Here is a 16,369-nt window from a genome sequence, read left to right as displayed (position 1 = left end):
GCGCCTCTTGTCGGTGGTATATACCCGTAATAGAACCGTGGTATTACTCATGTACCCTGTGGGTACGCGCTAAACGGAAGTCGTACTGTAACCTCTATGTGTCAGAACATCAATACGTCACTTGACGGATAGCATATAATTGAAATATACACATTTTTTTGGTCAGAAACAGAGTATCATTGGAGGACTACACATCTATATAATAGTAATACAGTTTTAGAATTTTAATACAGAGAAGGGATTTTTATAACAAGAAAACATGCGAAATCTAACTTCATTGACCGTGATAGTTGTGTTAATAGGAGTAAGTGTTGCCCAGTTTAATAATTTTAATCAGCAAGGTAATCAACCACCAAGCGGGTTTCCACAGAACTTTGGGCCGCAGAATCAAGGAGGAGGTGGTTTCCAAAATCAGAACCAAGGCGGGTTTCCACCCCAAGCCAACCAGCCCGGTGGGTTTCCAAACCAGGGCCAACCAACGGGTGGAAATTTTCCGCCACAAGGAGGACAACAAGGAGGATTCCCCCCACAGGGCCCGCAGCCGGGAAACAACCAGGGAGGTGGATTTAATCAAGGTGGACAGCAGCCAGGGGCATTTCCTAACCAAAACCAAGGAGGATTTCCGACCCCAAACCAGGGAGCATTTCCACCTCCAAACCAGGGAGCATTTCCGCCACAGAACCAGGGTGGTTTTCCAGGACAAAACCAGGGCGGTTTTCCAGGGCAGAATCAAGGATTTCCCCAGAACCAAGGAGGTTTTCCACCCCAGGGTCAAGCTGCTGGTCCCACGGCCAACATTCCAGGACTCGGCGGATTTCAGCCAAACGCTATCGGGGGATTCGGAACGGTTGGCAATAGGTTCGGAAACCCATTTGTTCCCGGGAACGTCATTGGAAATAACTTACCCGGCGCAAACGGAGGTGGAAATAACCAGAGTAAGTGGAATATATTCATCATAAAAAAAATATTTAATATAAATCTTTAATTCAATTCATTACTGCTACGTTTTTTGTCTGTTTTGTTGTATGGTGACTTTTTGAAAATGAAAAATCGTTTTTAGTGTAAAGATCAACATTTAATTTATAAAAATTAACAAAAATACATGTTTTTAAATTCCCCTTTAAAAGACATGTGCGCATTATTATTAATTGTTTCCGAAATATTTGTTTATTTTTTTGTATCTGTTTTATTACTAATCTACCTATCATCTTAACAGATCAGTTCACCGCTGGCGGGCAACTGTTTATGAGCCTTTCACAGAACCCCAACAACTACCGCTATGCTACCTGTTACTTCAACTCGACAGAAAACGCCATAAGGGGAAGGGCCGACTTCAGGCAGTTTGTAAGTTATTTCTTCTGCGCTCTTACTTGTTTCTCTTTTTATTTATTATGGGACTCGTGGAGAGAGAGAGAGAGAGAGAGAGAGAGAGAGAGAGAGAGAGAGAGAGAGAGAGAGAATGATTTTTTTTTTAATTAAATAGTTTTATCCTGAATTAGTTTTAAGTATTATAATTCATTATAACCATTTAAGTGTAAGTAATGTTCTTGCATGGTCAAATAATAATTCTATCATTTTCATTTTTGTAGTTGTTTGGTGACTCGGGAGTGGATATCAGAATTCAAGTGGTGGGACTCCCAACTTCCCCGGTCGACACTCAGAGAGGAATCCATATCCATGAATTTGGAGACATCGGTGAGAGATGTTCCCGTGTGGGTCCTCACTTCAACCCCACCCAGACCCGCCACGGTGGCAGAAACAGCTACCCCTTGTAAGTATAATATATTGGAAATGTTATTCTCTAGTCTAAATTAAGAGGAGTTGACGTCTTGATCCAGGTTACTAATATTTCTGTACATGGCCTTCCCTCTTGATAACCGTAAAATATCATAGAAAAAAAGTTTTGGTTGTCATTGATAATATGTTCATATTTTATGGTTGCGTCATTGGTATTTTTTCATTGTTTTAGTTTGCGTCACGTTGGAGATCTGGGTAACATGCTACAGTCTGCTCAGGGCGTCGCCTCCACTCAGTTCAGGGACGAGGTCATTTCTCTTCAAGGTCAAGGCAGCATCCTCGGCAGATCTCTTGTGGTAAGGCTATACCCCCCACACCCCATCCCTTCCAAGAAATGTAGAATTTCTACGTATGGTTTAAACAGCTTACCATCATAGACATTCATATATAAACTCATGAAACAAACACCTCACTATTTTGATATCAAAGAACTTTTTACTTGTCTTTCTAAAACATTAGGGTTTAATGGTAACGAGAAATAACATTATAAATATAGTTTTATATTTTCTTGCAAACATTTCGTGATTTTATAATTTTGTATCAAATTTGATATTCTAAAATAACAGAGCCATGATTTTCTTTTCGGTAGGTTAAACTGGAACGTGACGACGAAGGGACAGGGACCAACTCCGCCAGTCTGCAGAACGGGAACGCGCGCACACCCATCGCGTGCTGCACGATCGGCCGTGCCAGCCCCGCTAACTGGAGAACCCCGTACTCCGAGGACGACCTGATGGTCATGTCCGGGGGTGCCTGGTCCCCTAGTACAGGTACAGTCGATTTATAGTTGTGTACTTTATTGTATTCTGTCAAAACTATTTGACGGAAAGGTGCAAGATGATGTTTGCGATTTTCATAACAGTACTGGCCCCTTTTTTCAAGTAAATACTCAATTTCGAGTCTGAATTTTAAAATTTATGCATATTTCATTTAAAGATTTGAGTTTAAGAATGTGTTGAGTGATTTAAATCGTTTGGTTACGGCGGGGCCTGTCATGAATTTCGCATAGTCGGAAATCCACGGCCAGTTTTGCCTACCCTTTTGTAAAGGAGGCTACATGACCAAAGTTTTCAACGATTCAGCTCATTCCTGCATATACATGTGATATAATATTTTTTGTTGTTGTTACAGGTTCCAACTCTGACGCAGGTCTTCAAGGAATCCAAACTGGCGGTAACGCACAAGGAACACAGACAAACACCCAGGGCGCACAGACCGGTTTCAACACCCAGGGCACACAGAGCGGTTTCAACACCCAGGGCACACAGACCGGCTTCAACACCCAGGGCACACAGACCGGCTTCAACACCCAAGGAGCAGGTGCAGCGGGAGGATCTAGCTTTAACGCGGCGGGTGGATCACAGTTTTCAAATAATTTCGGAGGTGGATCTAACTCTGGACAAAACTCATTTGGTTTCTTAGGAAATCAAGGAAAATAAGAGCAAAGCAAACCAAGTTTTATAATTTTGTGTGTGTGTATACATGCGGTGTGAATGTTCTAGAATGCTTTACTATTTATATGATTTTTTGTACAATAAAATTTTCGAAATACAAATCTACCGTAGTCAGTTCCATTTCTTACTATTGAACATATTGGAAAACCATTTAAAGACGTTCTGTTTCATCGGTGGATTAAAACATATTTTCAGAGCGAGTTGATCAACGGTTCAATATCTGACACACTAAAATACTTTAATATATATAAATACATATAGTTTTTATGAAGACCTCTTTACCCATCAAAACTGAATTTCAACCCTAATCTCGATTATCAAAGGCTTAACAACTTTAAACGCATGGTTTTCTCTTGTCTGTTGCAAAATATGCACCTATCTGCAATTATCGATATCGGACCATGCAACCTCCCCTCCTCTCCAACGACACCACCGATCTGCGTATATTAAATTTGACAAGTATGATCTCTTGACAATATTAAATATTTATCTTTATCCTACATTTTCTTACTGTTCCGATTCGAATCTCTGCGACGATAGATTTTATTTCATATACATGTAAATGAATTGAGATGACATTTCGACGATAGATAGAAAAAAAACCCATGGCCATTGAAATATCTACTTCAAGTAATTTTCAGATATTTGCAGTCGATTATTCACCTTGTCTGACGGCAATAGCTTAAGTCACTTAAAAATTGTATAAAAGTAGGCGTATGCCCCACGTTTTCAAGATTCAATTTTTCATGTTAATTTGTAATTTGGGTAAACGTTGTCAGCAAGAGATGGCGAATAAGTACATGTCACTTTCTGTAGTACACATCCAATCACACCCAATTTAAAAAAGATAAACATGTTGATGAATGAGTACATAATTCAACACGTCAACATTCGACAACTGATGCAGGCGACCAACAATGCAGGTCATGAGTATTCTGTGTGGTTGGGGAGGAGTCAAGATATATTTTCCCATAGATGTATCGATACATATGTTCATCCAAATATCACATCCGCATTGCTGATCATGACAAAGAGCCCAAAGTTCAAGGAGAACGAAAACCGTAATATCGCGAGTAATTTCAATCGCAAAACAAGGTGTGTTTTTTTATTTTTCGCAACACTGTTGTGTCCTTAGAAAATATTAACTAATGACTTTAATAAAAATAGTACATACTTTCATCCACACATGTTAATTGTCAAATGTCCCATTTTTATTTTTTACTGATTTAAAATAGCAACTCCCCTTTTAGGCCTTTTAGGCCTCTATAAAACCTTTTTGTGAATTTATTTTACCACCTCTATCGCGATATGCATATGTTTCTTAGTAGTTTGAGATAAAATTACAATACTAGCAAATAATATGAGATATATCACATTTTATTTTATCATGACATTTCAATATTACAACAAAAACATTTCTTTCATCCTCTTTCAACATCATGTTCAATTCCCTTTAAAACAAAAACAGCACACTGAATAAAAGCTCAACATTATCAGTCATGGTTGCATTTTATGCCCATGAGTATCAAAATGATATGTAATTTTACTTTTGCCTTTTTAAAATGTATATTTCACATTTACAAAATGTCCTATTCTACATGCAACTCATTAGGTCAGTGGAATACATTTTTTTTTTAAATTTGGCCACATTCTATTTTCCTAAAATCAAGAGAGGTTTATCATTGATAAAAGTCAAGTATTTCATTGTCAAAAAATCTCATAAACCTACAAATCATTTATGAATCTTATTGCTTTTTAAGATAAACAAAACCAAAATCCAAACTTTCCCCATTCTGAAAAATAAATAATGTTTTACATGTATACCTTAATATAACCATTTAAGGTAATGGTGAATAAGTGTAAAATATTTATACAAAGTGCCGTATCAAATAACTGAATTCTTTTGTATGATTTAAGTTATGAAAAAAATCTATAAATGAACGGAAACAAAAAATGCTACATTCAGTTATTTTCATTAATTCTCTCTGAAACTTAAAGCAACAAAATGTATAATAACAAATATGTGTATCACAAATATAAATGAAAGTTAAAAATTGAACCAAAAAAAAACCACCCCACACAAACAAACAATGAAAACATTTTTAATAAGAAACAGCCAAAATATTTATTTCATGCACCACATTCTTGAAAAAATGTTAAAATACTCAATTTCTCACACATAATAATGTACATGTATAAAGTTACATACACATATATTCAGTATGCCACTCTAGACCCTGTTTCAATGAATGTTAACGTTACAATTCATTCACACAAAATCAACAACGATACACAAAGGTATCAACAAAAAGACATATTGTTCAAACACTGTAGTATTAACTATAATCTCATATAATGGGGGTATCTTATACCACACATAATCTTCATCAATAAAATATAAGACAATGATTGTACATTTATATACATGTGTCAATATTGTATTAAGCAAATACAAACTTTGGCAAAAAAATATATAACATCACATTCGAGTAGAAAGTAAAATGTCTGTACAATTGAATGCCACAATATCACATTACCAAGCAAAGTTACATCAATTTAAAAAGCTTAATCCATGCCAATGACTGCAAGGTCAAGTATTCATATCCCCCATTCCCAAACCCCGCTCAAACCAGGTTGCTTAATTTCATTTTTGATATTATTGAGAGAGTAGATAAATAATTCAATTCTTTAGTACAAAAAAAATTCCTAAATATCAACTAAATACCTCTGTACTTTTTGGAAAAAATATTAATACATGTACTTATATCCATTCCACCCCCCCCCCCTCCCTTTTTGAAGAAAAAAAAATTGGCGGAGATTGAAAAGGGTACACAAAATTCTTTAGGCAGAATTTCTGGACAAAGTTTTTTACCACCAAACTATATTTTTGATAGCTGAAAGCAGACAACACTTTCAATTTAAATGTCATAGATACATGTACTGTGTACCATACATGTCCTCTTCTGATGCCAAAAGATGCATGTGCATGTTATTGTTTAATATAAATGTTTTAGAATGCCATCATTTGCATTATGCGGTGTAAATCTCAGTAGAAAAGTATGGTAGCAACTTAACGTGGTACATTGTACTATAACAATAAAACAGATGAAAAATATTCCTCAGAATTTTAATTGAACTCACTCTCTTTGAAGCTTCAATACACTAATGGTATACAACCAATACCCTTGGAATCAATCAACTTTATCAACAAAAGACCCTAACCTTTCAACCTAAAATAAAGCCTCAAGCATGTCAGCACTAATCAAAGCTGACTGCAAGAAATGGCTGGAATACAAAGCTCGTGTTCAGGAATTTTGATCATTTTTTTTCTTTTGGTCTATTTGAACAAACATTTATTTAACTACAGCACTTGACTTGCTGCACTCTGACTTAGGTAAATAATAGCACCAACAAAGTTCACGCCGGCAGCGATGATAAACACCGGAAACCATCGGCCATGACTCTGAAGAACAAGTTCCGCTGTTAATGGTCCACAGGTGATTCCAGGAATTGTTGCCTGTAAAATCACAGAATGAAATCATTGTAATGGAAACAAAATGTAATTGAAATACTAGTATGTAATGCATATAAATACATGTACAATGACCTTTATAAAATACACACAAATTTCAAAGTGATTTGATGAAAACAAAAACCATCACTAATTAATATATATAATGCCCTTAACAGAACTATGAAAATTGCAAAGTGATTTTTGTTAAAGAATTTTATCTGACTGCATTTACCGGTACACTATATAGACGACTAGCTTCCACAAAAAAAACATTTATTTAATTTGACCCTGTCTTATCTGAAAAACCTGTCTACTCTCACATAAAGAGGTTTCACTGTATTATGTTTTCAATTTCAGAATCTTTATATTTTGTATAAACATCAAAACAAATTTACATATGACTTGTACTTGCACGAATTGAACCAAAACTACTCATTTCATAATTTTTTGTAGAATACATGTACTGAATTTTCCTTCTTGAGTTTTACTGACCAGTGTGTTGGAGATGGCAAAAGTGATCCCGGCATGATTCGGGGCCACCTCTGCATGATTACTTAAATGTCCTGATGAATTACAAGCACTCAATCCTAGTGACAGGGAAACAAAGCTAAAAATAAAGAGATTCCAATTAAATACATGTAGTAATTAATTTCAAAACAAAATTTATTGCTGTCACAATATCTTTTCTAACTACATTATTTCTTGGTTCGACAGAACCGAATAATACCAAAAATAATCAAGTTCATGTACGTAAGTTGTTTTAATTTGGTTTATAACTTGTTTGTATATACATGAAGATGTGCAGGTATTTTGAAACTATAGAAAAGTTTAATAACGATTTTACTCTTACACAGTATGGTTAACAGTGATAGGACATGTTATAATCATTCTGGCAGAGCAACATGTATGATTAAATACATTAATTGCAAAAAAAAATAAAAAATCAATAAATTGAAAAGAAATCTATTAATATAAAAGTGATAAAGTGTTATTTTACATATACAATGTACTTACAAAACAGCAAGGGATAAATTATTCACAGCGCTAAAAAATAAAATAAATAATCCTGGTCCAAGGAGACCTATGCTTGTCATTAGTCTTCTCACCGACAGCAACGTCCACTTGTCCCTTGTGATCAGGGAGTCAGCAAAATGACCAGCGCCTGAAAAATAAGACAAAGAACTTAATTTACATGTATAATGTGATTCAGGTAAATGACTGATAGTACTACATGTATATAATTAAGATACAATGTGTACATATGCGATGAGTTAACGATGAAAGAAGTAAACTTTTGTTAAGCGATTCATTATTTAAAATGAGATGAGAATTTTATACCGTTATTTGTGATCTGATTTCACAAGTTAAATGTCATGAAAAGAGTTAATGACTTAGTGTTCAAGGCAGTTCACACATCGAATACATCTAGTCCCACTAAAATTCCTTAAACTCTACTTTTTTTTATAGTGTTGTTACACATGCGTCTGACTTTAAAAATATTTTATTTTATGATAAGATTATAATACATGTACAGGGAAATGTTCCCATGAAAAACAATATTTTTAACATCAGGTGCCTGTGTATTGTAAGCGTCAAAAGCAAAAAAATCTCACCCATTCCGACTAGAGAATTCATGATATAAGGCACCGCTGTAAACATTATATGACTTTTCTCTGCTCCCAATGTGCGAGTCATATATGTTGGCAGCCACTGCATTATTATGTAATTGGACCAGTTCATGCTGAAATGAGCTATATAAATGGACCACAGGGGCCAATGGCATAGGAACTCTCGCCAGGACACATTGTTATTATTGACCTGTAAAAAGAACAGAGTTGAAATGAAAATCGACGACCTAATGCAATATTCCTGTTATATTAATTTTTTTTTTTAGATTGGTTGCATTAATTTTGCAATATTGAAAAACCCATTCCACATAGAAGGAACTCATGTCTTTAAGAAAATGTCCTTTCTAGGCAAAATGTCATCTTACTATTAAGAATTCAGTTTGAAACTACAAAGAAAACCTCAGTTTTACTCCCTACAACAATTCTAGGTTCATATTTTATAAATACATCCCCTCCAAATAATATTAATTAAAAACCTTGGGTGGATCCACAAAGTCCTCTTCTGTTGACGTCCTGATCTCTTTGTACATGACCATCCAAAGAAATACCCACACAAAACCCATGAACCCGAATAAATAAAACATCCACTCCCAATCCAGATGAGGGCATAGCTGCAAAAAATGACACATGTCATTGTATAATCTCTTTTTATTCACAATATCACAGTATCAATTATGGTACTTTAAAACAATACTTGATCCTACCATAATCAATATTTGTTCCAATTTGTTTGGCACTAAGTTTATGTTGATGTATTGTAAAAACATGTATGCATTGTGAAAATCTTTGGAAAAAAAATGAATTTAATTCATTTCTACATACATTCTATTGTTTACAAGGGAGATGGAAAATTTGATTGGAAATCAAAGTGCAACAAACATATATATTGTAAAAAAAAAAACTTCATTATATCAGGAGTATTATGTAGGAATAATTAAGAAAATGAGCTCTCAGATTTCTCTGTTTGTAAATCACCTTACCACTGAGGCAAAAGTTTGTCCAATTGAGCCAAACGCAACCAGGTAGCCAAAAGCCCTTGACCTCTCCTCACATGGAATGGCATGAGAAAAAATGTGAAAAATTGTAGGTAGACCTGTAAGCAAAAGTGCAACAAATGTAAAATTAGTTTTTCAAGACAAATGCACATGACATTTAATCTACCAGATGTTAAATGATATTACAATTTACTTGAATGTCCCATTGTTTAGTGTCTTACTGACAAGACAATAATACAATCATATCAACATAAATACCTAATCCTTCTCCTAGTCCCAACAGAACTCTTGATAGAATTAAGGCGTGAATGGAATGAGCAAAGAAGGGGACAAGAAACGTTGACAAAGACCAGAGAAGAACAGCTATGGTCAGCATCATCTTTCCCCCATACTTTTTTGCTCCACTACCACCAATCACCTAAAAAGTACCGGTAAATAACAATAAAGACAGTTTAATATGACATCTGGTTCTTGTCTTAAAACTAAATTACATTAAGCTTTATGAAAATTAAATGAAAATTTCATTTAAACATCCAGTAAGATAACCTTTCGGAAGTTTTCTTTACATTATTGTATGCAATGAAACTTTTCATACAATAAAGCTGCCAGATGCATTGAACATCAAATGTCTCAATTCATGATGCTTGAACATTGCTACATTTATGATTGATCATATTGTGAAATAGTTAGAATAAGGTCACAGCCTGCTTCCAAGGTTCCTTCTCTTATTTTTTTTTTTAAAAAGGCATATACATGTACTTTTTTTAACATTATCAAACTGTAAATTCCTAGCTCAGAGAAATTAATATGCATGTAAAATTGTTAGAAGAATCTCTCGTGAAAATAAAAGCCTCGTTTTTATTTGTCTGAAAATTCTAAAATAGAAAATAACAACGAAAGTTTGATGCTTGCTATTTCACATTCTCCTGATTTGATACAAAACGGTGAAAACGTGTAATTAAGTGCTTATGTTAGATAAAGAATCTACAGTATTTACATCAATCGAACATTCTTCATAGCTTTTGTTTTACCTGGCTACTCATATACCCAACTGCAAAGGAGCTAAGCACCCATCCCTGTCCATGTAAATCCCATTTGTATTCATCTGCCATGGGCACTATAGCAATAGGCATGATAACTCTGTCTGCAGAGTTGATGAAGTTGGCAATAGAACATAATGCTATTGCATGAGATGCCCTGCTCAGCATTTTGTGTTTCGTTGATTCTCCAAGAACACTGTCACATCATCATTCTAATTGAAAGAATATGAATGGCATTAATTACTGTTCATTTCATGGTTCAAATGAAATTCTTGATCAAATACCAAATGTCTCATAATTTCCCTTTTGAACCATCTTATTAAAGCATGTTAATTCAGTCAAATGACAATAAAATGTAACACATGGATAAGTGTATGTTTCATCTACAGGAAATCGCAGTATGGTAATTCTTAAAGAAAAACTTGGACGTATGTGGTCCATATGAAAAGGGTCTAGTAAATTTGATCGACCTTACTTAAAATATCGATCAGGTTTATTTCTTACAGTTGTTTTCTAGTGGTCGAAGACGTGGCAAATCCATCACAGCAGTTGACAATAATAACTCAAGCAAACCCGCTTATATCATTAAGTACCTTATCTATACTTAGTTGGTTACAAATAGTGTGTTGTGTATTGTGAATATTTTTTTTATAATAAACATTCCCCTTTGTTTATAGGTATTTCTTTTCCTTAAAGAATAGACCTGAAATAATCTTTGCAATGATATTTTTTTTTAATGTTACAGGAGGCTCATATTGCTACAATCTGAACCGAAACTGGTATTAATCCGGATTGCTGGCATACGGAAAAAAAATTGAGAGAAACATACACGTGCATCGTTTTTTAAAGGGGGGCGGGATAGCCTCTTCCAAAAAATCTTTACTATCAACTTTTTCTTTAAAAAATACAAAAAAAAAGAAAAAAGAGGAAATCGCATATCATGAACATCCTTAACCGTGGTGGTGGTGGAGGTTGGGGGGGGGGGATATATACCTATAACTACCACCTCGATTTATTTTTCATCGCCCCCAAAATATGGGGGGGGGGGGGGGGGGCTCAATTATAATTTAATTTTCTATATGAAGAAAAAAAAGTTTGCCACGGAACACCCCCCCCCCCGACAAGAACCCGAGAAAGAAGCATAGTTCAAAGTTCAATTATATGGCAACCAAAAATAATACACACAATGGAAGTTGCAGAAGGTGTGGACAAATATGAAATTACCATAGTAAAATTAGCCCCCCCCCCCCCCACACACACACACAAAAGACCCCGGACCCCTCAAATTAACCAAAAAGATATCAGAAAAGAACTTATTTCATTTCCACGTATTTTGACTTGAAAAGGGGTGTACTAACATCTTTCCCTAATTTTCAGTCTGAATTTTCGTGTTTAATTTTTTAAAAAGCCTTTATGCCGACTTAAAATCAGCGAAGGGTTCACCGACATAAAGTAGTAGTATTTGATTAGAACCTGGGTTCGACGCACTAACACATCCTCATTCTTGTGTACCAAAATAATGAAAAGATTGGTTCAATGACATAACTATCTGATTCTTTTGAAACGCAGTTTCAAACTCTGCACTCTTTCTATCATCTCGAACAAGGTGAATCAATATTAGAAACGTTATGCAAAAAAAAAAAAAAAAAAAAAAGACAACAAAAGAACCAGTCTTGCAGATACGTTTACCTTGGAAAAAAATTTCAATAGATTATGAATTAAGAGCAACAGGTGAAATTTGATCTTAAACTGCGTTTCAGTTTTGGAATCAAACAGGAAGAATAAACGAACCGGGCCTCTCCAGGGTAACTCCCACATCCCGGCATTCCAGTCTGACACCACACCTTTATAGTCAAGGAATCGCAATGGCTGAAGACCAGGTAACTGTTAGTAATATGCACTAGACTACTTACTAGTAGTTATTTTATTTATTAATAATCTGATACCATTTTTATGCATATATTTCCCCCGAAGTTTGGTTACATTCAATTTTGTTTTGTTAAAAAAAGAGCGAAAAATAGGACATATGACGTAAGTGCATTTGCTAAATCAACGTTACTTAAGACTAAAACTTTATTAATTTGCCTGCATAAGAACAGTTAACCATTGTTTGTAAGATTTTATAAAATAATTTAAATAGTCAAACCCTCCCCCAATCAACATTTTCTTTAGGATATTTCTTTACTTAATGAAGTGTGAGATAAAACAGAAATAAGTAGATGTAAAGAAACATCACACCTTATCGTTAGATTTTTAAGAAAAATCTACAGGGGGAACGATTTACATGATTAAATATATGTTATGTAAAATTTATGAGAAGAAATTTCAGGGATGAGTGAATATACATGTAAATAGAAATAAGAAAATGTAAACTTTCCTTATCCTCTTTTCTCGAGGCAACCGAGTGCAAAAAAAATTTGATTTATAAATCCGTCAAAAAATACATACATATATTAATAAAGCACATTGATCATGATTACATAAAGCGTTGTCTTGCAGTACATGCACATCAATTGTTTGCTCCGCACTAGCTGATACTATATTCAACATGACTCAATGTACATGTACTCAAACTTCTTAGTTAAGGAGTTTGTTTACTAAGTATCGGTTCATAGTTTCATGGGGGGGGGGGTGATTTTGTAAAATATTACCGACAACTTAATGTAAGGACAACGCAAAATAAAGTACATGTATCTAGCTAACAGTTGGAGAAACAAGTCAAAAGTAGCTCAATTAATTATAGATATATAAATCTTGTTTTAAAAACAGCAAACCCAAGTGTTCTGCTGTCATCACTTTAATATTAGAAGAAAAAAAATGTTTTGCAAGTCACAAGATCAATAACGAATTAGGCATGCAGTCATCCTGTTTAAAAGAAGTTTAGCGAAATGCCCCACTGAAAATAAAATATGAATCGATTAAAGAACTTGATCGTCAACGGCGCAATATGTCGCCAAGACACTTCTGGAAATAATAACCAAATGGCGGGTGCTAATTTTTCTTTTGAGCAAAGAATACGCATGCCAATGAAAAATATTATGGATAAATGCACTCGCACTGGAAGTTCAAATCTTGGTCAAATTGCAAATAGTTTTTAGCGTTTCCCCGAATTTGTCAATATACTGTCTATCATCAACGAAAGCCCTAGATTTATATTTATTTTACTAAAATTTTGAAATTTTGAAATTTCTTTTTAGATGGTAACATCAGCTCAGCACTATTTGGAATGCGGCAATGAAGGTTGTGGGAAGAACTGCCAGTTTTACTGCAATCCATGTCACAGAAGATTGTGTGAAGAATGCAAAGATGAACATCAGAGGAATCCAATGACAAAGCCTCACGAAGTAGTCCTATTTAATCAACGTAAACGTCAACTTCCGGTGAAGAAATGCACGCTCCATCCTACTCGAAATATAGATATTCTTTGCAAAGAATGCAATGTGCCCTTGTGTTCCAAGTGCTCAACGATGGAAAAACACCAAGGACATACATTCAATGATCTGGAGGACATCTTTGCAGGGAAGATTGAATCTAATGGTAAGAAAATCTCCGAAATCCGAGGATATTTCCTCCCAACAGCACAAGACTTGAAAAAGGAAACCGAGGAAGATGGCAAAGAAATAAAGAAGATTATGGACAGCATTAGAGATTCTATAAAAGATGAAGCCGAGTCTCTCAAGAGTCTGGTAGACAAAGCAACTTCAGAAAAATTGGAACGTGCCAATTCTATTGAAGATTCACTTCTCAAACAGTTAAAACCACAAGAAACAACTTATAAAGAATACATTGCATACCTTGAAACACTTGTTGGGGATCTTCGTGGCAACTTTCCCATAACCGATGGCGGAGGTTCATCTGTTGCATGCAGCCTGGAGATCAAACCCATACCAGAAACAACCAAACCTAATCTACCGAAATACAGATTTGGCCAATTCAGCAAAGATAATGTTGGCAAATTACTTGGAAGTATAGTTGTTCCTAGCGTTAAAGAGGAAAAAAGAAAAATAAAACCCATGGAAAAGGATTCTTCTTCACAGTTGAATCCTGCAGGGGCGCAGGGAGAACTAGAACAAAGAGCTGACGCGATTAAGAGGCCAATTGTCTCTGAGGTGAGGGCGTTCAAAGTACCAGGTGTGGACAGCACTTGGTATTTGTCTGTGGATAAATCAGGCAGAGTCTGGGCCAGTGATGATGGTGGTAACCTTGTCCAAACAGACCCAGAAGGGAATCAGCTACAGAAGATACAAACCAGTGGTAAAGATGAGGGCTACCACACAGTCACACCGACCGGGGACCTGCTCTACGCAGACAAGATCAAAAAAATTATCAATAAGATACCACAGAGTAATAGAATCAGTAAATTTTTTAAAACGGGGGACTGGGAACCACTCAGCATTCACTCCTCCCACATCAACGGGGACGTACTGGTGGGCATGAGAAAGGACCGGGAGGCTAAAGTCACCAGGTATAAAAACGGGAAAGAAATACAGAACATACAGATGGATAACAAACGTCAAGCTATGTATAATTCTCCATTGTACATCACAGAAAACGACAATGGAAATATATGCGCATCCGACGATGAAAAGCAAGCGGTAGTAGTGGTCAGTAAAGCAGGACAACACAGGTTCTCCTATAGAGGCCAAGAGCCAGAATTCCATCCTTATGGAATATGCACCGACTGTTCTGGAAACATCCTAATTAGTGTTGGGCTTTTATCAAATGGCACAGTAGAAATCATAAGCCAGGACGGTCATTTTCTGAGTCGGCTATTCGCAATGGACCAAGAGATAACGTCTCCACGTTGTGTATGTGTGAGTGATAAAAATAATCTGTATGTTGGACAAGAAATGTCTAACAAGGTGAAAGTGTTCAAGTATGAATTTAAGTAACTCTCAATATTTACAGAACCTAGAAGACAGCAAGCTTGCAGAGACTCCTTTTGTTAGATAAAACATGGACAACTTTTGACTGAATGTGAGCTATAACAGTAAAAAAAACCATGAACCTTAAAAGGCCAAGGTTATGTTTGATTGTGAGTGATTTCGATGTTTTGATTTGTCGTTTTTAATTTTTTTTTATATTTTGGCATATTTCAATATATTCGTAGTTATGCATTTATCTCTATTGCATGCACCTATTTTAAAATAAATCTACAATATTCTACATGTTAAGAAAGATTGAAATGCGACTTTAAATAGTGTTCAACTGACCTGAAAAAATAAAATAAAATGCTGTTATCGGCACCATCATTTTTTGTTTTGTATAGGTTTGTATATAAGTTTTGTTTGTATATGTCGCAATATATACATAACGTATGGGAATTATTATGTAAAAGAACCACCCCTCACCGGTCTGAATGAAAAAGAAAAATGTTTGAAGAATGATAATTTTTAGTTCACCTGAACCGAAGGAACAAGTAGGCTTCTCCGATTACCTATTGTCATGCCTCTGTCGATCGTTATAGCGTCTATAAACCTTTACAATTTTTACTTCTCTTTTTACAAGACTCATGTGTCCAATTTCAAACAAGCTTGCCACAGACTATCCATTTAGGAAGGAAAATCTAAATTTCTAAAATATAGGACAAAACCCCTTTTAATGGGAAGTGAAAAAAAACCTCAAATCTTAAAAAAAATTCTCCCCATTGGCAACTGCAATAGCAATGGCACTATTTCAAAAAAAGAAGGAGAAACTTAGAACTGTAAATATATCTATATTTATTACATACTTAGTAATTGATAAATATAGGGTTTTTGCATATGTGATACGGATGACATCCCAAAACTCATATTGGCCTCCGGGGCTGATACAGGTTATCAGCCCTAGTGCCGATACGGATCCGTATCACACCCCAACTGAACTCATCTGCCTTTTTTCGTGTTAGCATTTGTGCATGTTTACATCCAAAAAAATAAAACATTGTTATAGTCGACATTTT

The 16,369-nt window shown here is 35.2% G+C and overlaps 3 protein-coding genes across 4 annotated transcripts; 2 read left to right on the top strand and 1 right to left on the bottom strand.

Annotated features, from left to right (window-relative positions):
* The first annotated feature begins 166 nt into the window (after positions 1-166).
* LOC128167037 (uncharacterized transmembrane protein DDB_G0289901-like) lies at positions 167-3,346 on the top strand. Its single transcript, XM_052832536.1, has 6 exons — positions 167-935; positions 1,217-1,344; positions 1,590-1,771; positions 1,970-2,093; positions 2,387-2,567; positions 2,929-3,346. Exons 1-6 carry the CDS (start codon positions 260-262, stop codon positions 3,234-3,236), a joined length of 1,599 nt encoding a protein of 532 aa, XP_052688496.1. The 5' UTR covers positions 167-259; the 3' UTR covers positions 3,237-3,346.
* A 1,266-nt stretch (positions 3,347-4,612) lies between these two features.
* LOC128167038 (sialin-like) lies at positions 4,613-11,006 on the bottom strand. Of its 2 annotated transcripts, none has more exons than XM_052832537.1 (9): positions 10,933-11,006; positions 10,420-10,640; positions 9,647-9,806; positions 9,374-9,486; positions 8,870-9,004; positions 8,379-8,583; positions 7,780-7,927; positions 7,258-7,372; positions 4,613-6,768 (listed from the first exon to the last, which is right to left on the bottom strand). In XM_052832537.1, the coding sequence occupies exons 2-9, from the start codon at positions 10,594-10,596 to the stop codon at positions 6,613-6,615; spliced, it is 1,209 nt and encodes a 402-aa protein (XP_052688497.1). In that variant the 5' UTR covers positions 10,597-10,640; positions 10,933-11,006; the 3' UTR covers positions 4,613-6,612. The 2 variants fall into 2 exon arrangements, with proteins under 2 accessions (XP_052688497.1, XP_052688498.1); XM_052832538.1 differs by having other exon boundaries at positions 10,904-10,997.
* Positions 11,007-12,151: 1,145 nt separating this feature from the next.
* On the top strand, positions 12,152-15,674 carry LOC128166295 (uncharacterized). Its single transcript, XM_052831381.1, has 2 exons — positions 12,152-12,308; positions 13,626-15,674. Exons 1-2 carry the CDS (start codon positions 12,294-12,296, stop codon positions 15,318-15,320), a joined length of 1,710 nt encoding a protein of 569 aa, XP_052687341.1. The 5' UTR covers positions 12,152-12,293; the 3' UTR covers positions 15,321-15,674.
* The last annotated feature ends 695 nt before the right edge of the window (positions 15,675-16,369 follow it).

The sequence above is a fragment of the Crassostrea angulata genome, chromosome 10 (assembly GCF_025612915.1).
Source record: "Crassostrea angulata isolate pt1a10 chromosome 10, ASM2561291v2, whole genome shotgun sequence".
Lineage (NCBI taxonomy): Eukaryota > Metazoa > Mollusca > Bivalvia > Ostreida > Ostreidae > Magallana > Magallana angulata.
Note: the sequence above shows the minus strand (reverse complement) of the source record. Positions and strands in the feature narration are given on the sequence as shown.

Coding starts and splice junctions, on each gene's coding strand:
- LOC128167037 (XM_052832536.1), top strand. CDS start 260: ATGCGAAATCTAACTTCATTGACCGTGATAGTTGTGTTAATAGGAGTA. Junction 1,772..1,969: donor GGCAGAAACAGCTACCCCTT/GTAAGTATAATA, acceptor TCATTGTTTTAG/TTTGCGTCACGTTGGAGATC. Junction 2,094..2,386: donor TCCTCGGCAGATCTCTTGTG/GTAAGGCTATAC, acceptor TCTTTTCGGTAG/GTTAAACTGGAACGTGACGA.
- LOC128167038 (XM_052832537.1), bottom strand. CDS start 10,596: ATGCTGAGCAGGGCATCTCATGCAATAGCATTATGTTCTATTGCCAAC. Junction 9,005..9,373: donor GACAAACTTTTGCCTCAGTG/GTAAGGTGATTT, acceptor CATTTTTTGCAG/CTATGCCCTCATCTGGATTG. Junction 7,928..8,378: donor GAATTCTCTAGTCGGAATGG/GTGAGATTTTTT, acceptor CTTATTTTTCAG/GCGCTGGTCATTTTGCTGAC.